Below are 25,211 nucleotides of genomic sequence, written 5' to 3' on the forward strand. Positions count from 1 at the left end.
TACGTCCATTTTATCGTCGACAAAATCGTTCATCAGAGCAGTTAATTCGATTAACCATGGAACGTTTTCGCACCACGTTTACTCTTATTGATAACTCGCATCCCCAGAAATGCCGTACGGTGCGTACAGAAGAAGCTCTTGCTGCTGTACAGCGTAGCATTGAGAAAGACCCGAAGGAGTCCATCCGCCATCGAGCACAGAAATTGGATTTGTGTCCATCCACTTTATGGAAGATTTTGCGGAAGGATCTTGGTTTGCGTGCTTACAAAATCCAACTCGTGCAAGAATTGAAGCCAAACGATCATCAAGTAAGGCGTAGATTCGTCGAATGGGCCCAAAACGAGATTACCGTTGTTCCCAATTTATATAAGCAAATTTTGTTTAGCGATGAAGCGCACTTCTGGTTGAATGGCTACGTCAACAAACAAAACTGTCGCATTTGGAGTAAAGGTAATCCTCAAGTGTATGTCAAAACACCGTTACATCCACAAAAACTGACTGTTTGGTGCGCTTTATGGGCTGGTGGAATCATTGGTCCGTACTTTTTCAAAAACGATGGTGGCCAGAACGTTACAGTCAATGGTGATCGGTATAGAGCCATGATTACTAACTTTTTCATTCCTGAATTGAATAATCATGATGTCCAGGAGATGTGGTTTCAATAAGACGGTGCAACATGCCACACAGCTCGTGCCACAATAGATTTATTGAAAGACACGTTTGGTGACCGCCTAATTTCACGTTTTGGACCTGTGAATTGGCCTCCAAGACATTGGAGGCCAATAACTTGAACATAGTTCGATGTGGTTGTCGTCTTTCGAAAAACAAGTTTAAATACATTTCCGATGTACTAACACTGTTTCTATCGTATTTGTAATAAATTTGTCATATTTCTTTTTTACATTCGTGAAAGCCATTTTTCACCAAAAATTCAATGACTTGTACGAAAACAAAATGTCATTGAGTGTTACCAACTGAAAGTCAAATTCAGAAACATCAAAGTCAAAGCCTATTATGATAATAAATATTTTTTTTCAATATCTCTAATTTTTGGAAAAAAAATGATAACTTATGTTACATCATTGGAAAGGTAAAATTTGGTTTCATTCAAAACATAAAGAATCTAGTTTAGCTCCCATAAGAAAAAATAAAGTTGATGATGGTGGCCGGAAGACGAAACGTCGGATAGCAAATCTGAAAACACCATTATGTAAGAGGGAAAAAGTGGAAGTGCAATTCGTTTTCAAATTCTTCGAAAAATAAAGCCAAAAAAAATAAAAACCATTTTCCGAAATTTCTGTTTTTCCGGATATCTCCGAATATACTCGGAATTTCAGAACTTTCTCAACGGCATATAGTTAGTCAGGTAAATGCGCAACTTTTGCACACTTTAACCATCTTCGTATCTCTCATAGTTTCCGAGATCCCAATGGTGAGGATCGAATTTGAAACACCCTGTATTACTGAGACAGCAGCCCGTTTTAGTGTTCAGACTAGATATTGTTGATTATCATAGTTGAAACTGACAAAAATGTTTATATAGAATGCATGAACATTTTCAGGGAATATAGATTCTTAGCTTTCTATTTCTTCATAATTTAAAAAAAGTGTGAAAAACTTCCAAAGAATGAAAAAAAGTAATCAACAACATCCATGAACAATTTTTAATATTGATAAACATTATTTTATATCTTAAAGATATGTGTTGATCATACCCAGAAGTTTTTTTCAGGTATAAACTGAAGAGGAGTCCATCCGAAACAACGACTTTCAAAAACGTGAAAGTGGATGAATTATTCGGAAATCACTTTTTTCTGTTCAGTTTGCAATCCAAACATTCGTGATGAACTTGAAACAGATACCATTTACAGTAACGGTACACAATGTAATATATGAAAGAGTATTGATTTCATTTACATGAAGAACATTCATTCTTCTGATGATGACTCGAAGACCAGATTTTCCGCTGGAACCTTTGAGGTACACCAGTAGAATGATTGTTTTCTATAGGGTGTTTAGTAAACATGTGGCAAAAAATTGAGGGACTATTTCTTGGACTATTCTGAGGATATTTTGACCTTTGATGATTTTTGATAGGGCGCTTTGTTTGGAAGATACGGGGCGAAAAATAATTTGGATAATAACAATTTTGGTAATTTTAAAATTAATAACGTAGCCGAAATAAAAGTATGGCGTACTACACTGTGTTTTTGAAAGACTTCGGGAGTCGATGAGGAGAAGTTAAGAAACATTACATGTAATTTTTGGTATTAAATCGTTATTATCGAAATTCTTTTTCGCTGCGTGTCTTCGAAACAAAGCGCCCTATCAAAAATCATCAAAGGAAAAAATATCTTTAAGAATATTCCCTAAAAATGTTTGCCGCATCTTTAATAAACACCCTGTATACCACGTTGTATAGCGTTCCTGTGAATTGTATCTGTTTGGAATACTGAGTAGATAGTAAAAGTTTTTGGTGTATTTCAATAATCATATATCCAAATATAATTGTTTCCAAAAGATATTTCTTTCAGTTTGTATCTAACAGAAACATCTAAACATCCCTGTGAAGTTTCATTGATTTTGTTAATTACCTACTTCCTTCCCACGAAGGTTTTCACGGAGGTTCCCAACACTGTTTTTATAACGATGAATGAATCTAATTCAGTATGGCCTTTAAATAATTAATGTTTTCATCATTTATCAAGGAACTATTAACATTTAATTCGTATTTCAGGAATATGTTTCCCCCGAATATCGTTGAAGCTTGTATCTTCCAGGTAAGTCCCTATATAATATATACTTACTGCCACCGAATAAGCTGATGAACAGGAAACTGCACTGAAACTTTCTACTATATAAGAGATAACTTCGGAATACATTTCAATTCTCCAAAGGCTAAGCAGTTAACAGAAATAATTCCGTGTTTCAACATGTGAGATGGTTATAATTTTTCCGCACTGAAGATGGCGGTGCTTCAAAGAAAATCATTAAATGGCAGCAACTTGAGAATGTGGTTTCTCTTTCTTATTCGAAAACATACCTCAATGTGAGATTTCCACTTGATAGTTCACAAAACTGCGACACGTGTTTCGCTATACCATAGCATCTTCTGGCATTACAGGTATTGTGACACCATTACTGGAGCACCAGATTGAGACCAGGATACTTAGAGAAATCACTCTCACAGTATTTTCCTAAATTTTAAAAACACACTCTATAAATACATTATTGAAATTGACCGATCTTCAGAATAAAATGATGTCCAATGCAGTTCTCTACAAAAGCTTATTTAATTTTTAGCAGTATTTGTGTTTTCTTCTTATTAGCTAGTGATTATTTTTCAGCAATTAAATCTATTGCAATTTAATTGCAGTTGATAATTGCCGATATGAATAGGTATAATAAACTATTAAAATATATATTAATTTTATATTATTTTATATTTCCCATACATATTTCTTGAAAAAAACTCAAAAAGGACATGTTTCGAAGTGCTAAACCCCCGTAGATACATCACATTCGAAATTTGCCATCGAGTAAATTCTTCGAGACTAATTTTTATCTTATTATAATATAATCAGGAATAGATTTTCTATTCCCAGAGATGTTTGTCAGGGGGAGTTTCAGTGCAATTTCCTGTTGATGGATTATTCATTCGACAAAAGCTGAACCGCGCTCAATTTTCTATATCTTCAATTGAAACTATAACGTTCAATATTCATAACAAATCACAGAATTTTTGTGTTACAGTCCAGGACAAAATTAGTGCCAGTTCAAAATGAAACAGGTAAATGAATATCTAGAATTAAAGTTCACCTCGCTCATCATTAAAAGAATTCAATTCCGTTCGATGAGTTTCAAAACGAAAACATTTTGTAAAAAGTAAATAGATAAATATTAAAACTCATTAATACAGTTTATTGTATGATGTTCACTATAAAACTTTTTACAGAAACTGCGACACGTGTTCCGCTATACAATAGCATTCTCAAGCGTAAAATGATGTGAAATGACACAAGGCCAAAACGCTAATATTGACTTTCTACAATAATTGAACAGAACTGGCCGATACTTGATGAGAATCCATATTAAAACCCATCAATACAGTTCATGAACTTCTTTCATGATTTTTGGTTTATAGTTCACTTGATAAAAATTTCAAATTCAAAAACAGTGCACTTTGTTTCAGCTCTCTAATTACCGTAGTTTTCTCGTAATTAATGATTAAAAATCGAATGTGGTAGGGCGGTGACGTCACGCCCCTATTCCCGCTTCTTGTTCGATTGACTAATAGAAACGTCATAATTCAATTATGGAAGTGTATATGAACCCGTTAACTTTTTAATTAATAAAAAATGAAGCCAGCAAACCAATAAATATACAATAATAAGATCGCTCGAATCCAGGAATTGAGCATAAAAATGGATAATAATATTTGCCTTGATAACTGATATAGTACAAGTTATATCTAAATAGAATTTAAAGAGATGTATTTTCAAATGGTTTTCGAATGTTCATGAACCCTAATAAAATAAATCGATTATGCATTCATGCCACCCACCAAAAATAAGCAAATTCAACGTTACGGGTATATCAGCCATATTGTCATCCAGTCAACCAGCGCCGTCTGTAGTGTATGCAAAAATGTGCTCTTTCTAATGTCAATGGTTTCTTCACATAATTTCGTATTTTTGTTAAAATATTTTCAAAATGAATGTTGAGCCTAGTTTTGTTGAAGCTGACTCCGACAACTTACCAAGAGTCAATTTTGAAGTGATCGATGAATGCTATTTGAAAATTTTGCAATACTTTGGTACCGAAATGGAGAATGAAAAATTGAAACGGTAGGTGGTATATTCAGTAGGTCCCTTTTATTCATATGACATTCATTTCAGACTTTGTATTTTATCGAAGGATGGAAACTTTTGATTTAATTTTTATTTTAGCTCGGCCAAGGTAGTAATGGTAAAATTAAATCCAAATATAACCTGAAAAAATATTTTTTGGAATGTATACTAATGACACGAAATATGCAGCAAAATAGGCACCCGCCGGGATCTACCTTTTACAAAAAAAAACGTTCTTTAGTTAGATAATTGTATCAGTTGTTTTCACACCGAGTTGACAACAATAAGAAACAAAAATGGCGTCTGTCAAATTGGATCATCAGATCTGTGATTCGATATTAAAAACCAATACACTTGGCAACTCCGCTCTAGACACGATCAATTTTATTGGTCAAGAGACACGCGGCCAATTTGAATTCTTGCTTTTCGAATTGTTCTTTTTACTGCAAATATAAAGAGATTTTGGGACCGATTAGGCTTGATAAGTATAATATACCCCTAACTCGATCAATCTATAAGCAAACCAGTATCATTTTCCATAGCATGAAACAAGCCCATTGTATGATTTTCACTATAAATAGTTTTACAAAAACCGCGAAACGTGTTTCGCTATAAAATAGCTTTCTCAAGCGTAAAATGATGTGAAATACCACAAGGCCAAAAAGCCGATACTGGCTTTCTTGAATAATTGAATAGAACTGGCCGAATAATGAAAATCCATATTGAAACCCATCAATTCAGTTCATTGTATGATTTTCACCACAAATGATTTTACAAAAACCGCGACACGTGTTTCGCTATACAATAGCTTTCTCAAGCGTAAAATGATCATTTTACGCTACAAGCCGATATTGACTTTTTGGCTATGTGGTATTTCACATCATTTTACGCTTGAGGAAGCTATTGTGTAGCGAAACACGTGTCGCGGTTTTTGTAAAACCTTTTGTAGTGAAAATCATACGATAAACTATATTGACGTGTTTAATATACATTTTCGTCAAGTATCGGCCAGTTCTATTCAATTAGATAAGTATTGTTTTCTGTATTTGGGAAAGATACGGAGTTATTTTAACTTTTTTGGAAATAAGAAATGTGTTTTCTTAGGGCGAGTGCGGCGAAGGTTATTCAAAAATTGTCACTTAAACACGATGGTGTCTCTCACGAAGTTCACATTTTTTGTTGATCTAAGACTAAGAAGAGCATTACCATGTATGTTATGAAAATAATAAGTAGTATTTCCACAAATAATGAGAAATTATGAAGTTATTCAAGTTGTGATTGCGTATATTGACTTCTAGTTGATTCAGCAATTCAATTAGTATTCAGTGATTGAAACATTTATCTCGCTTTACGTTGTCTATTGCAATCAGTGGTTTCAGTATTCCCTACGAAACCCGGGTGTCCGAAAAGTCTTAGGACGGGCTAATATATCCGAAGCCTACGAAGACAGGAAAACAAAATTTTGACAATTACACAATATGAAGTTCCATTTGAAATTCAGGGGTACAGCTCCCTGGTGCCACCCCTGCAAGGGTGAACAAGTTACAAATGCGTGAAGAAGTAGAATTTTTCAACATATGTAACTGCCAAATTTTCGTTTCCCTATATTCACAGACTTCGGATATATTAGCTCGTACTGAGACTTTTCGGACATCTACCCGTTCGAGATTTTTCATTTCATCCATTTCATGTCTATCAATATATTCATCAAATGTATAGTCTTTATAAATACTTGTTAATAACAGATACACGATTTTTAGATCTAACCAAGTTCCAAATCGACAAGGAGACAATCCAAAACACGAATATCTTAGGTCTGGTAGTCGTAGCGGCTGCACTAGGCATAGCTATTGCCCAGCTGGGAGAAGAAGCCCGTACTATGGCGAATTTTTTCCACAACCTTATGGCGGTCAGCATGAAGATCACCTCGTGGGTGATTTTCTTATCGCCTGTCGGTATTTTCTTCTTAGTAGCTTCCGAAGTATTACAGATGGACGATATCGGTAAAGTGATGGCATCTTTAGGATGGTATTTTTTTACTGTGTGCTTGGGTCTTGCGATTCAAGGCTTCGTGATACTGCCAATCCTCTATTTCCTTCTGACCCGAAAAAATCCCGTGAGGTTCATCCAGAACATGGGGGTGGCGATTGTAACGGCCTTTGGAACTGCTTCGAGGTAAGTTTGAGTCAGAACACACTTATATGCAAGCAACCCTGGAACAGCAGATCTCGTTTTGTATGTAGTTACCCAATAAACCGTCTCAGGAAGCTCATTCAGTCAGGACACCGTTTTGAAAGAGAAATAATTCTTAAAAAGTGTAGGTCAAGGTATATTGAGTTGAACTTTGAAGTGATGTGCAAGTGCATTTTGCCGAGTACTTTTTACATACTCGTATTCTGCCCTGAAATTATCTACAGAAAATAGTGACCAAGTTTCCCTCAAATGTTCCAGGCTATCAAGATTTCTTTTGATTTTTGGGTCTTCAATCAAGCAGATAGTTTTTTTTAGTAGAATATATATTGTCACATGCACAGTGCAGTAGAATAAAGTAAATATTTCCTCCTAGGATGATTCTCCTCTTGGACTTTCGATATTTGGCAAAATAGCGTCATCCTTGATTGAACTTTTTTGACTTCAATATTAATAGGATTAATTTTGATTGATGTAAATGAGTGAAAAGTGGACTTTATATGCACCCTTGGCGTTTTTCGGGAACAAACTTTTTTTTGGCTTTTGAATTTCAGCTTTGTACTATTTTTCAGTTTTTATCAATATGGGTATTTTGTATATAATTAATTGAGAAAGATTGAATGCTTTAATTTAAGCGCATGACAATATGAGTACCCTCGAGAGCCAGTATGTTAATTTGTGCTCATAACTGTATTTCAATGTCTTCCACATGCTTTTTAATTGTTACAAATATGGTAGTAACGCTGTGAGATATCAAATGGTCAATCTCGAACTCGACGCCAAGAAATAGAATATATTTTGTTCCTTTTTTAGATGCCCTAACTCAAACAATTTTATTGAAAATCAAAAGATATAGGTGACGAAAAATTTTGGCTCTAAATCTAGACCAAATTTAGGATGAAAAAGCTATGCTCTTTTGACTGAAAACGAAACATTCAATTAATTACATGATTTTCAATTGCTGAAAGATTATCATTTATTTGATATAGTTTCGAATGTCAATGTTGAGTGCCACTTGTAAATCTCATACTCAAGGTATTTTTGTATTTCATAATATTTACAATTAGAATGGGCCATGTTGAAATTTATTATGTTTGCTCCAATACACTTGTGATACTGAGAATATTAAAAATAATTGTTTGAAAATATATCTTGGGACATTAGTGGTTCCAATTATCAATTGGTCATAATCGTTTACGATTTATGAAAAGTATCTTCTTTATAGAAACAATTCGGAAATAAAAAAACACTTCAATATATTTCAATACAGTTTTTAATTATCTACAAGGCGCTTTAAATATATTCCGAACTCTCTAATAATGGTGTGTTGAATGCTCTGAATATTTTGATTCTTCCTCTGACCATAAACTCTATTTTTCAGTGTACCCCATAAGAATGTACCCATAACACTGAAGTTTGGAGACTTTGCTGGCCACCTTACTGGCTAATTATTCCCTATACATTTATCACCAAACCTTTCAGGACACAATGTCTAACTTACCTCATATATACCTCATTTATCAAATTTTCTTTAGTTTCCTGGTCCATTTTGTCTCCGTATTTTTTCCTCGGCTTTTCAAATGAACCAAACTCGGTGAGATTTTGATCCAATAACATGTCCTAAAACTGTTTCTATCGTATTTGTAATAAATTTGTATCATACTTTTTTCTTCATTCGTGAAAGCCATTTTTCGCCAAAATTCAATGACTTGTACAATAACAAAATGTCATTGAGTGTAACTAATTGAAAGACAAATTTAGAAACATCAAAGTCAAAGCCTATTATGATAAGAATTATTTTTTTAATATCTCCAATTTTTCGAAAAAGAATGATAACTAATGATACAGCGTTAAAAAAGTGAAATCTGATTCTATTCAAAACGAAAAGAATCCAATGTAGTGCCCATAAAAAAAAAGTTGATGATGGTGGCTGGAAGACGAAACATCGGATGGCAAATCTGAAATAACCATTATATGGCAGAGAAAAAGTGGCAATGTGAAAACGCAATTTATTTTCGAATCATTCAAAAAATAAAGCCAGAAAAAAATAAAAACCATTTTCCAAAATTTCTGTTTTTCCGGATATCTCCGGATATACTCGGAATTTCAGAACTTTCTCAAAGGCATATTGTTAGTCAGGTAAATGCGCAACTTTGCCCCAATTAAACAATCCTCGTATCTGTTTCCGAGATCCCAATGGTGAGGATCGAATTTGAAACACCCTGTATTATTCTTTCTAAGAACTGATTTCTCTTAAATCATGAATAAATATTTGTGGAAAGAACTTTCGTAAAGTTTCTCATTTGAAATTACTTTTATATCGAAACATATTCAGTCGTTGCTGAGACTTCCAGATATAACCTTCGTCCTCGTAGTCAGTGCACATACCAATGATGATGACTGCCGCACTAGCAGAGGAAACGTTTGGACTTTAATTCCAGAGAATGTTGAAAAAATAACAAAAAAGGTTATGAAAGCTGACAATATCGATCCAATAAATTCTTATAATTTCTCTATTGAACTCTAGCTAGATCATAACTAGAACACCGTAGAAAAACAGGCTGCCGGAACAAGAAATAAAAAAAGCTATGAAAGAAAGAAAATGAAATAACAAAGAAAAAAAATTGCACAAAAAAACGTGTAAAGAAAAGAAATACTGGAAAAAATTGCTTTGACAAATGACGAATCTTCAGATTCTGCCTGTGATCTCATCTTTGATGACAATTCAGATATGAATATGGATGAAAGAAGTGATGATACCGACTGGTTGTTTACGCTGTGTGGTGGTTCATAACTCCGAAAATATGCATGAAAAACAATATATAACATGTATGCAGTGCTTCAAGTGGTGTCACGAGGAATGTGCCAAAACTTCTCTATATGTGACTTTGGTTTTCCTATTTTAGATACCCCATTCCATTTTTTTTACTTTTCAAAGATGTACTTTATTTTTTAAGTGAAATTATTTCCATGCGGTTTCGAAATAAATCTACTTTCATTATGGAACTAGTTTTTTTTAAACATAAGCATATTTTTTCTTCAAGGGCAAAACACAAACACCACAGCGAAATCCTTAAGGCGCTCTCAGAGCGGCGCCTGTGCGAAATAGCGATGCACATTGGATTTGAATCGCTGGAGATTAAACCTATTTGGAAAAAACGTCCTCAGTAAGTTTATTCCACAAAAACGCAGTTCTCCAGATGAAAGAGTTCTCGAAACAGGTTCTTTCGAGGTGTACTGAATTGAACCTCAAAACGATAAGCAGCCTCAGTCCGCTGTTGGTGGAATCAAATGTGCCAAGTCACTTGAACACGTTCCGTGAAGGTATCTATAGAAGAGAGACACATCTCCAACCTTTCTTCGATGTTCTAGACCCAGGCTATCGAGGTTGCACGTGATGTTCGCGTCTCCAATCAGCCGGATGGCTCTTTTCTGGATGGAATCCATCAACTTCAGGGTATTTTTGATATATGAGAACAATACCCCTGAAAAGGTCTGATCTGAGCTTTATAAAGCATCAAAAGTTGCTGAGGTGTGTATAGTTTTCTGGTTCGGAACAGTGTTCCAAGCTTTTGAGAAGCAGCCTTTGCAATTCCAGAGACATGATTGTGCCAAGACATATTGGTTTCCCTTTTAACCCCTAACAAACTTATCGAAAGCGGAATTGTATGACCTGACATTATAATATCCGTTGGGAGACATTTATCTTCTTGGAGAAAAATGATGCCAAGGTTTTCGTGGCATTGAATTGAACCTAGTTACTTTCACCCCAATTCGAAATCACCCCTAGATCTTCATTAAGATATGCCACCTCCTACTGCCGGTGAAGATGTGTCTCCTTAGCCGATGTCTTGGAATTCAAATGGAAGTATGTTGTCGTCAAAAAAGCAATATATTAGATTTTTTCTATTTTCCAATAAGTCGTTAATATACAATAAAAAGAGAGTTGGAAACAATATATGAAACACCAGCGATGACGGTGAAAGTATTTGAGAGATATCCATCGACGGCCACTTACAGGAAACGTTCGTTATTTCAGGAAATTGAATACTCTAGATAGCTTGTATAAAAAAAGGGTAGTTTGCGGGAAGTTTTCCAAGAGTTTTAAAATTTCGTTCGATATGGTATTTTGGGCTGCTGAACATGAATCTGAGGTTTGCCAACAAAATTTTTCACGAAAAAAATGTTATTTTTGCAAAAATTGTAAAAAAAATCGACTTCGTTTTAGTTTTTTGCGAATAACTCTAAAACTACGCATTTTGTGTAGAAATATCACCTATACAAAAAGAAAGAAGATACAATTTCCAACATTTTATGTCAGTTTTTGTCCACGGTCAACCATTAAGCCATGGGAGAACGCTAAAAGTGAGGGAAAACCGCCATAAATCAGGATTTTCGGCGATTTGACACGGGAATGCAATATTAAAGAATTATTCGTTAAACTCACAATAAGTTGTCTTGTAGAAAAATTCTTGATTCCTATCACAGTTGTCGGTAAGTGTTTAAGTAAAATTTAATACACTTTAAAGAATTTCCTGACTTAAAGTTCACTTACCTTTTACAGGTATAAGTTGAAACAAGGTACTGAAACCCTTTTCTATGCAACAATCTGCTAATTCATCTAGTAGGCAAACGACCTTTACTGAATAGTTTTAAGGTGAAAGCAATAAAAGCTAACAGGAAATTCCTCAATAGAATGATTTATTTTCAAAGCGGGTGCGATATGACGTCTGCCCTCTTCAGGCAAGGAAAGACGAAATTTTCAAATACGCTTGTGAAGAACCCCAGCCTCGGCAACGTGATCAACATCTTCAAAACCCCCAACGCCTCCCAAGAAGCAGTAATTGCCGCAGGAGAACTTTCTGTACGGTTACACAGGGAAAACCATACCCACACTCAACCACCTGAGGTTCATCTCCTTCAGCAAGGCAACGTTCAAGCTCAGCTCAAACGTAACAGATTTACCACCTAGTGCTGCTGCAGCGAGGGAGCACTCTCCCAGGGTCTACCACCAGATTCAGCACTGGCTTGGTGTGGAAAAAGACCCTGAGGAATGGGGTTGGGAAAAAGCGATCTCAGGCCATGTTTTTATAATCAATATATTATTTGAAACTGAATTGAACTTTATTCTTTATACTAACTTTTTCATTATTTCATAAAATACTAACCATGTATGGTTATAATTTACAGAAGTACACATAGGTACGAGTGTTTCAACGTCAAATAATTATGTTAGCTGAATAGGGGTGTCACACCAATAGGTGGTTCCACTTATGTTTCGCTTGCGTTTACGCAGCTATTTTTATTGAGTACTTTTCTTGGTTTGTCACGTTTTGTCTTTAATCGAGGACCGCTTGCCCGGTACTGACAATGCCCAATAGGCTGAAACAGCACTCTACCGGTGGCTCTTAAATTGAAATCAATATGGGAATGATCAGAATGGTACTTATTTATATATATATATATATATATATATATATATATATATATATATATAATTGATAGTGTAACGACCGTATGTATGTATAGAATAGTAGTTTTTCGGGGATTCGGTCTGATTAGAATAAATATTTACTCTTTTTAGCTGCCCGAGCTTTCGCTAATGTTTATTAGCTTTATCGAGGGCTGTAATATAAAAAGGACATAATAAATAAATAAATAAATATATATATATATATATATATATATATATATATATATATATATAAAACATAATAACGGATAAAACAGAATACCTGTGCTATGTGAGAATATTCAATTTGGAAATTTCAATTTTGAAATAAGTCTTCAACATCAAAATGACAACTTTTTGACATTGAATAATGTGAAATACTTTTTCAAATTTTTTATTATCGTTTATTATGGGGATTTATACTGTGTTAATATTACAGGATGTATTCAGATTTATATTTTTTGTTAGTAAAAATGAATAAATTTTGCTGAGGTTGTCGATGTCTGTCTTTTTGTTGATACTGTTTTCTTTAATTTTGATCTCAGCCATTTCCAGAAATTGCCTTTTATTTGAATTTATTTGAATTTCGAACCAGATTCAAATAAAAGGCAATTTCTGGAAATGCCTGAGATCAAAATTAAAGAAAACAATATCAACAAAAAGACAGACATCGACAACCTCAGCAAAATTTATTCATTTTTACTAACAAAAAATATAAATCTGAATACATCCTGTAATATTAACACAGTATAAATCCCCATAATAAACGATAATAAAAAATTTGAAAAAGTATTTCAAATTATTCAATGTCAAAAAGTTGTCATTTTGATGTTGAAGACTTCTTTCAAAATTGAAATTTCCAAATTGAATATTCTCACATAGCACAGGTATTCTGTTTCATCCGTTATTATGTTTTATATATATATATATATATATATATATATATATATATATATATTTATTATGTCCTTTTTATATTACAGCCCTCGATAAAGCTAATAAACATTAGCGAAAGCTCGGGCAGCTAAAAAGAGTAAATATTTATTCTAATCAGACCGAATCCCCGAAAAACTACTATTCTATATATATATATATATATATATATATATATATATATATATATATATATATATATATATATATATATATTATATATATATATAATATATATATATATATATATATATATATATGTTGTTGTTGATATATATATATATATATATATATATATATATATATATATATATATTATATATATATATATAATATATATATATATATAATATATATATATATATATATATATATATATATATATATATATATATATATATATATATATATATATATATATGGGTATGAATGGGGGTTCATTATTGCATTAACATTTTTTATCTGCAATACACGTAATTTAATTTGAATGATGAACATTTTTTGTCTGTTTAGTTGCTTCGTTAAATAATTAAAACTTCGAAATGAATTTGAATTTGATTGATCCCAACCAGTTTTTAGATGCATCAAAAATAATATTTTTAATCAAAAGTGAACATTCCAGTAAAATAATTCATAGAACACATTTTCATTAACCACGTAGAATATCTGAGTAACATTCAAATTTTCTAACATGATTTCTTAACAACTCAATTTTGCAATCAGTGTTAAAATAAATATTTCATCCAAAGTTCTGTAAACACAATTTTGATGTATTTATGGCATACCAACCTACAAATAATTTATTTTGAAATGTTCATGTAAGCATATGATTAAAGACAGATTTAGTAAATTTTTGACTAATATGTCTGTGCTATAATGGAATATAGTTAGAACCTTTACGGAAGAGATTTCTGAAAGTTATTACAAAGAGCGGAAACACAACTGATCTTCTCCGTCATTACAAGAGTATATTTTCAAGTGTGGGAATTTTCGAATGCACACAAATGTGTATTCGCAACATACTCGTAGTCACCATGAACACCTGTTTCGTGAGGCCTCTGTCAAATTAAAAATCCTTAGTAGGAAATTTGTTTGAACTAATTAAAACGGTATACATGAATATATATTAACCACTACCATTAAGTCCAAGGTTCCTTTTTTAACGATAATCTTGAAGTATATTACTATATCTTTCAGTTCCGCAACGTTGCCGGTAACAATTCGATGTTTGGAAGAAAACAATGGGGTTGATCGTAGAGTGGCCCGTTTTGCTCTGCCCATAGGATCCACCATCAACATGGATGGTACGGCTCTGTATGAAGCCGTCGCAGCTATTTTCATTGCCCAAGTTAGACAAGTACCCATGGATTTTGGTACCTTGGTAGCTATCAGTGTAACCGCTACAGCAGCAAGCATTGGAGCGGCTGGAATTCCCCAGGCCGGGTTGGTAACAATGGTTATGGTCCTGGACACTGTCGGATTACCTGCTGAGTCTGTCAGTCTGATTTTAGCAGTCGATTGGTTACTGTGAGTATTTTTTTCAAAACAGTTTAACCAAAAATCATATAAAATCATATAAGGTGAAAATCATTGTTTGGGAACCTTTATTCATCTAAAGTAATATGGTGGCCAGACGAAATTTGTTGAAATAATTAATAATGTACGTAAGTCAAGATATCAATAGCTCTCTCTTCCATAGAGTGCATATTTGTGAGATATATTCTGTTGGTTTTTTCAGTTCAAATGGGTTGAAGACCCCGTATGATCGAGATATATTTAATAAACATTAGTTTATGTTGACAGGTTTTTTTCAGAATTTTATTGGGAGGTGAATTATAAAAACATTTTGGGCACATACCCAACTAAAACAAAAAAAATATTCGTAAGACAAGACAACAAGAGTGTAACCTTTCAATCTCACCAAGATTTTAAGATCATTTTTAAACGTCACCATACTTGAATAGCTCTATTCAAAGCATCATCAGATGAAATTCAGATTGTTCACATTTACAAAAATTGTGCAATAAATTTCAAAATAAAGTCTTTACAAATTTAATAATACGAAATTACCTGACAATTATAAGCTCAGATATTGTCTCCCTCTTCAGTGATGTGTACCTAAACGCTTGTAATATCAATGAATACCTTATTTTTAAATTATCACTTTCCTATTTGATAAATACATATTTTATTTTCAATGACAAAATTTATAGAAATAATAGTAAGAAAGTTCCAGTTCAGAAGAATTAATTCTTGTCTCTTAATGATGGTAACTGTTGAAAAATCTAATATTTCAAGTGAATATAAAATATGATTTCGAATATCAAATTGGACGTCTACTCATTAGTGTCCGAAACCGAAACTGTGAGAGTAAACTTGAGATGAGTAAAGATTTCTATCAAAACAAATAATTCTGGATAACATGAGGGATACAGTCACTGATTCGCCATACGAAACATTAATTTCTCATGAAATTATGAACATACTAATGGATTAAGGTAATCATTTTGTAATTAGGGAGGTCGTGAGAACATTTTCGAATTGAAAACGATGCCATGTCATCACAATTGAAATGGTAATGGAAAACATGTATTACCTGAAGTACATCCCATACAAGGAATAACTTTGAAATCGAATGAAAATAAAATTAAATTAAACGCCTCATAATCTTGTGATTGAACTCGATGAAATAAACAATTTCATTGCGGTATTATGAGATGAATAAATGGATTTGGACCAGATTACAGAACCGTTGTTCAGAAAACAGAAAGTCAATTCATTTCGATGATTTTATATTCGCAAATAAAGGGCTTTTGAAATTCTAAATAATCTTATTATGAAACAACGTTCAGTCAAAACTAATGTGACACTAATCGATATTTGAATCGATATGGAAAAAGTGAAAAGTTTATTTACATTTTCGAAATCTTTTGATCGGTTATACGTAATGATTTTTTTGTCGAAAATAGTCTGAATAAAACTGAATAAAAGTATAAATAAAAAGTTTGGCGTATATTGAAAATTACCACACAAATCAAAAAATGTAAAACACTTTTTTAGTACCTGTCTGAAGAAAACATTACGGCAGAAACATTACCGTCTCCTTCTTTAACCACTGAGTTATTGAAAAGGTCAAGAAGTTATCAAAACAAAGACTGAATGAATGTATTCAATGTACTTAGTAAAGGATAACTAAATTCTGGTTTGATTTTAATAATATGTATAAGTGGTAAAGGATAACTAAATTCTGGTTTGATTTTAATAATATGTATAAGTGGAAGGACAACAATTGAAAGTTCTGCTGGTCGGGCTCTGTCCCTAAAGCTTCGACGCGCCAGCATTATTACCTAATGACCATTTCCCACATCGTGAGATAAGTGATCATTGGGTCCAAGAATCATGTGCCCTAAGCAAGCGTGTGAGCCAAGAACGACAGTCTTCTGCATTTGTCTGGCCAAGAGTTTTGCTTTCGTGCAGCAAGTCAGCATGATATCAATATTCGAAAGTGAAGAGGGCATCATTTCACTAAGGAATCCAATAATCAGAACAACCACCTCAACAGTGTGGTCTGCGAAGGATGCGTTTGGTACCAGATACAGAGCTGATGTTTCTGCCCAACTAATACATGTTGATAAATGTGGACATTTTTGTCCATCCAAGTTAGGTTACCGGTATTATCTCCAGTTGTTAGGAATCATACGTTAAAAGGTAAGACCTCGGTAGTCCTTGTCGTTCGTATGGGGGCGACAGCTGATTAACGGAAAAACATATTTTAAAACAGATTTTTTAGAGTTCAAAGATGATATTGGTAGGTTTCGTTATGTCTTCTTTATCAAAAAAAAATCTGAGATTGTAGAAAAGATGTAGATTTTGCTATGGGCTATGGGCTACAACGTTCTGGAATTCTTGTCTGTTGTAGGTGGATAATTATCAAATAGAAAAATAACTCAAGTTCTCAATAACTATGGGATACGACGAAGAATCATCATGTCAGACACTCCTCAGCAGAATGATTGCGCAGAACGGGATAATTGAACAGTGATTGAAACTGTACGAGCTTTGATGCATGCTAGAGAAGAGCGAATGAGTCAAAGCTTGTGGGTTGAAATGATCAATACAGCTGTTTATATTTCAAACAGATCTGGAACATCTGGTATCAAAGACAAATCTCTCTTCGAAATATGGTTCAAAAAGAGGCCAAATTTGCGGCCTCTGAGAGTAAAAGTCAGTTAGACAAGTACACAACACAACAAAAAGATGCCAAAAGAAAATGGAAAGAAAGGACTAATCACTGAATATGAGAATTATGATGGATATCGTATCTGGTTTTGGGAAACTAGGAGGTTAGTAAGATCTCGTGATGCAATTTTTTACGAATATAAACCATTGAATTTCGATGAAAATAAGACGTCAGAAAAAGAAGATATACCAGTAGACACGCATATACCGAGAATACACCGGATATCTCCGGCTCTCGAACTGAAGAGAAAGAAGATCCACTTCTAGAAGATGAGGACATTGTGATAAAAAGGAAGCTGAGAGATAGAAATGAAATCAGAAAGCCATTCGGTTTCGCTGATTAGCCATCATTGTTGCTAGTAACATAACTGAACCTCAAGAACCACTCACTCACAAAGACTTCATCTCCTGCCCTGAGAAAGATCATCAGATTCAAGCAATGGAAAATGAAATTGAATCTCTTGAAAATCGAACTGGATTATGGAAGAACTGTCACTTGATAGGAAAGCGATTTCATGTAAATGGGTTTGAAAAAGGAAGCTGAACGTAGATAAATTCAAGGCCAGACTAGTTATCAAACGTTATTCACAAAAGAAGGGTGAAGACTACGATGAAACCTTCAGCACTCTAGCAAAACGTAGTAAGATAAGAGCTGTTCTGAGTATTGCTGCTAGTAGAAAAATGAATATCGCCCAGATTGGTATTACTACTGCATTCCAATATGGCGAGCTGGACAAAGAGGTTTGTATGAAACAACCTAAAGGATACGAAATGATACTAATCAAGTCTGTCGGCTTCGGAAAAATTTATATGGACTCAAGCAAGCACCAATATGTTGGAATAAGCGATTACGTAATGTTGTGAAGAAACTTGATTTTCAGCAAAGTAATGCAGATCTGTGTTTGTACATAAAGAAACATGGAAGTGATATGATAATACTGGTCCTATACGTTGATGATGGTGTGCCTGCAACAACTAGTGATTCATTGAAGAATAATTTCTTGCGGAATGAAATCAAAATGACAGTGAAACATGTTTTCTATTCCCTAGGATTATGAATTGAAACTGAAAACGATGGTTCGATTCAATTGAATCAAGCAGCCTATACAAGAAAAATATTAAAACGCTTGCAATATTGTAAACTCGTCTCAACACCGATTGTGTAAGATTGTGATCAATTAGAGAACGAATCCGAAATGGATTTGAATAAAACTTTCCAATACACAGAGGCGGTTGGAGCTCCTATGTCTCTAATGACAGGTACAAGAGCAGACGTTGCTTAAGAAATCAGTGTTGTTTCCAGGTTCTTAAACGATCCCAGCAATCATATTTGTATCTAAGTAAAACAAATACTTCGATACCTCAAAGGAACAACATTATGGTATAACGTACACAACAACCAGTGTGGATATTCTGAGAAGTTTCAGTGATACTAACAATGGCGGAGATGAAACACGTTCAACAAGAGGGGTTATTGGTATATATGCTGGCGGGCGATATCTTGGCTGAGGTAGGTATTTTCTCAACAGAAGCTGAGATAGTAGCTGCAAGTGAACTGAACTGGTTTAGTTGAAACGGCTATATAAGGGATTTTTGGATATAGAAAACAATCCAGTATTGATGGTCGATAACGAAGCTGCAATACGCTTGACCCAAAATCCAGAATATCACAGACGTACTAAACATATTCATATAGGACATTTTTGTGAGGGAACTGGTCTTAAATGGAGCTATTTCAATTCAAAAAATAACATCAGAATACCAAGTAGCAGATGCACTTACCAAACCACTGTTCAAGCCAAGACTGAACATTCTACGACAAACAATGGTAATAAACAAATTATTTGACCATTTTCATAATTTGGTAATTTGTTTTTGTTGTTCACATTGCATATGTTTATAAGTAGACGTAACGAAAATGTGGGTCAAGTTGTATCGAACAAATACAATAATTCAAGAGTTTACTTGAGATACTTCTCTACCTCAACAGTACCTATGATCCTGAGGATGAGGAATGAATAGTTTCAATAAATTCGGCACTTCTGAATTCCCACAACGGATTCAATATCCCCCGGAGCGTAGGGCAATACCGGAGTCTCGTTAATACCGTGATACCATCCATAATGAGCCCCTCAATTGTCGAGTGGGTTGAAGTGGGAAAGAGAAGGTCAGGTTCTTTGATAAGCCGAGGTATTCAAGGCTGTTAAAGAAGACCCCATGCAATGGCTAATGGCTTATTCTTATGTTGCATTAGGAGTAAAGTGATCTCTGCTGCTCTGCTCGTTCACTGTCGAAAACTAATCCGAGTTCACCTGCCGCTCGGCTGATTATTATTATTAGTATTATCTTTAATGGAATCTGAACGGAATCATTCGCCAATTTTTGAGCAGTAAACTGAAAACAGATTGAAAATAACAGCCAAGAAACTAGAAGGACTTCTTTCGTAAATTTACTGCTGCCGATAGACACGGTCATGAATATACTCAAAGTACCTGCTTACTCTCTGGAATATACGTCAAATTCAATTCAGTTTTCGTAAATTTGAGGTAAGCATTAATGAAATATCAATTTTTGTTATGATTTCGTGGGTTGTCAGGAATCAATCATAGGATTTGCATAATATACAAACAAGCACTAAGTAGAAGAAAGAAGAGCTCTGAAATCACGAAACCAGTGGTTTTTCGTGTGTAAGTACTACGAACAAACATAAAACGAATATTAGACTTTCAGTTGTATAGTAGGTACTTCAAAACTATTATTGGTTATTGATCATATATGAACACTATGACCAAACATAGAATGTATATTGGTAGTTTCAACTCGATTAGGTATGCAATATTGGAAAGTAAATTTCAATTTCTGTTTGAACATCGTGCATAGCATAGTGTTGGTATCCAAAAACAGTGGGTTATTGACGTGAAGAACCTACGAAACTGTTTTACGAATATTTCTCAATTCAACAACATTCAAACTTATTTCGAATTTATTATTTTTACATCAATATTAATTACTTTTTTTGCTTCATTTCCTGAAACACTATGTATTTTCGTTTTATCACCTATTGTATTTGATTGTTTTTTTGATATTACAATTTTTCAACTCGAATATTAGACTTCTAATAGACTTCTAATAATCTCTTCGTTATTTGAGGAAAGTAATTTAAAAAATATTTTTCAACAGAATGAATTTACATGGAAAAAAAAACGCATGTACTCATTCGATGTTTCATGTTGAGTATAGTATATATTATTATTAATCACGACGTTATAGTGTTGAGGTCAAATTCGGAAGATTAGTTATTGCTGGAGCATTCATTTCATTTTATGTATATGAAACACATTCATGAATAAAAAAACGTATTCAAATATCCTCAGTAAAATTTACTGTTTGTTTTCAAGTCATTGTTTATATTATTTTCACGTCAGCAAGTGTTTTATATTTATGTTTTACACAAAATGTAATTTTCTAGTTGTTCTGACAATGGTAATGAAGATACCGAATGCTTGACGAATATCAAAAAGTATTCTTAACTTTATCTCAACTTACATAAACATGTAATTCTCCAAAAACTTTAATTTTTTTGTGAATGGTAATATTTATTCCAATAACAGGTATATTACAAGTATATTTACTACTTTATTAACTGATCTAGATTTTCAGCAGAAATTTCGTTCTCTAGAACAAAGAAGTGTATCAATCGATAATAAAATGATTTTTGATCCGCATTATAAATATCGAGAAACACAAATCAAAATAGTACGAGGGGCGGATTAACAAATGGTTGAAGTAAAGCCATTATTACTCGTATAATGTCTGCACCATGCCTATATTTCATATTCCTAATGAATTTGATGATTACATTAATAGATAATTTTCATTATTATGATAAACGTAATACCACTTAACAGTATTGTCCCTCGTCATGTGCGAAATACGATGATGATCCTAGAAGTACCCGGCCTGATCTAGAGATGGCAGTAGTTGTTCGAAAAATATCAGTGTATCAGAAAGTACACAATCTGTAAAACATATGTTCATAAGCGTTGTTTAATATTTGTTTGGCAACCATCAATAGCAAACGTGAATTTGTGAAAATGGAGAAGATTGGTCATCGTTATGTGGTACAATACTTTCATTTCTACTTTGTATACAATAGTGAAATATTGGGTAGCAGAGTTTGACGAGACCGTACAAGCTGCTAAGACGTACATCATAGTGGTCGATCAAATGAGGTGACGACTCCAGAAACGGTGGAGAAAATTAATAAAGTGGTACTGAATGATCGTCGACTCAAAGTCGCGAGCTAACAGACTTAGTAGACATTTCAAAAAGTGCGGTACATCGTATATTATCAGAAAATTTGTACATGAGGAAGTGGTGTGGAAGACGGGTGCCACGTTAACTCACGATCGAGCAAAAACAGTGTCGTGAAGATGTTTCAATTGAGTGATTAGCGAAGTTTCACATCAACAAAGCAGAATTCTTACGTCGTTTCATAACCATGGATGAAACATATTTCCATTACTTTACACCCGAAACAACCAAAGCGATGGACTCAACAGAAAGCGAAGCCCGTTTCATCTGCAGGCAAAGTCATGGCATCGGTTTTTTTTAGATGCATGTGAGATAATTTTCATTGACTATCTTAAAAAAGTAAAACGGTGAGTATTACGCAAACTCATTGCGACAATTAAGTAAAGAAATCAAGCAAAAACGGCCGCATTTGGTTAGGAAAAAAATTAATAAAATTAATGAATTGAAGTTTGAATTGCTACCACTCCATTCGTCAGATTTAGTCCTCTGGGATGTTGTTGTTCCTAAACTTGTGAAAATGGCTCAATGGTCAAAGATTTTCCAACGACGAAGAAGTGATGTCGACAGTTAATGTCTATTTTGATAAGCAAGACAGTTCTTATTATAAAAACGTTGTCCAACTGGTAAAAGTCGCTGGAAAAAGTGTATGGCGCTGCAAGGAAGTTATGTTGAAAAATAAATAATTTTTTTTCTAAAATTTTTGTGTATTCTTTGTTGGGCCGGGTACTTCTATAACCACCCTCGTATACATAATTTTCTTACAAGAGTAACAGTATTCGGATGAATAAAATTCTATACCGATATCAATTCAATTGAAAATAAATCAAATGATTTCAGTCAGCAGCGTAATGCATTCAAACTAAAATAAATTTTCATAAATTTACTTTTCGGGTACAATGTGGTTTTGAATTAACCATAAAAGTATCCAAACGAAATATATAGTGGTAGAATTTAACTAGATGTTGGTTCAAATACATTTTTTTTTAATTATAAGCTAACCTTTTTGTTTTAGTGAACATTATACCAATAATGTGAACGATAGGCCTACGATTCCTAATTGAAAAACTGAGCTTTGCTCTATTTTTGTCAATAATTTCAGACCTATTGCTTCTATAAGAAAAGGCATCAAGTTTTTTCTGTAGTATTCATTAAAATCTTCAAAAATGACTCCATTGAAGTATGGTATATTTTCATTTTTTTAAACAGAAATTAAGAATTTTTCAGTTTTCAAGCAACATTTTCAACGGTAACAAAAAAGGTTCAATGTGTACGCTTTTTATCTCTTTTCCTGTTTCATTTCTAATCAGGCTGCGAATAATGGTAACTTATACGAAGGGCAATAAAAACATTTCTATCAAAAAATTTTACAACAACTCACTCCAATTCTTTCCCTATATTCCATAACAATCATTTCTTATTCCAGAGACCGATTCCGGACTGCCATTAATGTCATGGGAGATGCTTTTGGAGCTGGCATAGTCTACCATAGAAGTTTGAAAGAATTAGGTCTTTTGAAAACCTCTGATGATTCGAATCGAGTTGAAAAGTTAGATGGCAACAGACCTCCAGATTATCCAGGAGAGAACGAAAATCTAACAGCAGAAACCTCTCACTGATACACGGAAACTGCTTTCATCCATGTCGACTGCACGATTAAACTTGTTTTATTTTTTTTTCAAAATTCCAGAATGTATGAAAATGATAAAAAATATACCGACATTACTTTTTCGAATTCTTTGATTTTCACAAAATGAATACATTTCATTATAATATCATTGTTTATATTAATTTAGCAATAAACAACGTCAGATTATTTATATTTTCTCTATGTAAAATAGAAATAATTGTTCAAAATTTAAACAAAAATTATCGAATTTCATGTCAATGCTGAATGCAATAAGAATGTGAATAAGGAAAAGTATTTGGCAGTTCTGATAATGGGAAACGGCTCGCTTTTTTATATTGAATACCACCTATTAAACTATTAATAAATAGCTGAAGTATACATGGAAGGTTATTATTTCGCGAACAATATGCGTTTCACCACAATATTTATTCGAAACCTTTTTGAATGTCGATTTTTTATGTCTACTCGAAAGATGTCATGTCACCGATTTTGACCCAAGAGGCTTGTGATACCTAAGTAATACGTTAATATATGGTGAACAATTATTACTTCAATTCAGTGAGAGAATTCACCATAATTATTATCAATACCGAATAGTAACATTGGGCTATGGTAGTCAAATGTCTGAAATGAAACTTACTGGACATTTATTGGAATCAGTTTGTTCTACCAGAAAACATGCGGACAATATAAAACGATGAAAACATATACAACATATAATAATCTTATTGAGATGTTTTGTGGGATACGAAGTATAAAAAATAGTGAAGTGTTGTATAGGGGAAAGTGTTCAAGTGAAATCCAACTCAAGGAAATACATATAACAAGGACTCGGCAGAATATGCATCGAATGTAGAGGATATTATAGTATAACAACTTTCAATTGAAGGTAACTCATATACAAATTGAACTGAGAGCTAACGGCAACAATGTTAAATGTTAGAACTAAATTCTTATCGGGGTCATTTTTATTGTCTATGCATCGCCATTGTAAATAATTCAAAAGTAAGATGATTCCATAAAATTTGCCCCCCGTAACAAGAAAGCTTCTGCGTATCGATTGGATGTACGAGCGAATAGGTGAACCAGTTTGTTAAATACTTTGAAACATCGGTAAACTGATCAACACTTCGCAGGTCTATTATATTTGCGTCCTTAAAATGCCATAACTAGTCATTCGGTTTCTTCATTATCAAGCGTCCTTATCTGCATAGACGTAGTGGGCTGTTATACTTATACTTCAAAATATAAATTACTCGTTTTTCAAAATATATTATCATAGATTTTCTTCACATTTACACTTTATTGTGAGATAATTAGTTGACTTAGTCATCATACCCAGGTATAAATGTTCGTTAAACTCTGGTATAACTGTCATTAATTAGTTCCTAGAATATTATTAGTTTCTAGGTAGATAGTAATATTTCAAAAAGTATATATAAATCACAATGTATATAGAATTCAATTTGTTGTTGAACACGCTTGAAAAAGCTACTGTGCTGCGAAACACGTGTTACGGATTTGTTAATCTGTTCTGGTGAAAATCTCACAATAAAGTGTTTTTCAAAATACATCAAATATAAGATGGATGCCGTAGCAGGTCCAA

The 25,211-nt window shown here is 33.4% G+C and overlaps 2 protein-coding genes across 7 annotated transcripts in view; one reads left to right on the forward strand and one right to left on the reverse strand.

Moving 5' to 3' along the window:
- Positions 1-23,706, forward strand: part of LOC111513185 (excitatory amino acid transporter 1) — a 59,247-nt gene extending 35,541 nt beyond the window's left edge. For all 4 annotated transcript variants that reach the window (XM_074179036.1, XM_074179037.1, XM_074179038.1 and 1 more), the window contains exons 3-7: positions 2,738-2,780; positions 3,754-3,790; positions 6,611-7,025; positions 14,623-14,952; positions 23,402-23,706. In XM_074179036.1, the coding sequence (XP_074035137.1) occupies positions 2,738-2,780; positions 3,754-3,790; positions 6,611-7,025; positions 14,623-14,952; positions 23,402-23,594 (1,018 nt within the window). In that variant the 3' untranslated portion in view covers positions 23,595-23,706. The remainder of the gene's footprint in view (positions 1-2,737; positions 2,781-3,753; positions 3,791-6,610; positions 7,026-14,622; positions 14,953-23,401) is intronic.
- LOC111516774 (zinc transporter ZIP11) overlaps positions 1-25,211 on the reverse strand; it is a 409,569-nt gene that overhangs the window by 209,004 nt on the left and 175,354 nt on the right. The window lies entirely within an intron of this gene.

The sequence above is a fragment of the Leptinotarsa decemlineata genome, unplaced genomic scaffold, assembly GCF_025532065.1.
Source record: "Leptinotarsa decemlineata unplaced genomic scaffold, Ldec_3_MD MMD2_tig00004307_RagTag_RagTag, whole genome shotgun sequence".
Lineage (NCBI taxonomy): Eukaryota > Metazoa > Arthropoda > Insecta > Coleoptera > Chrysomelidae > Leptinotarsa > Leptinotarsa decemlineata.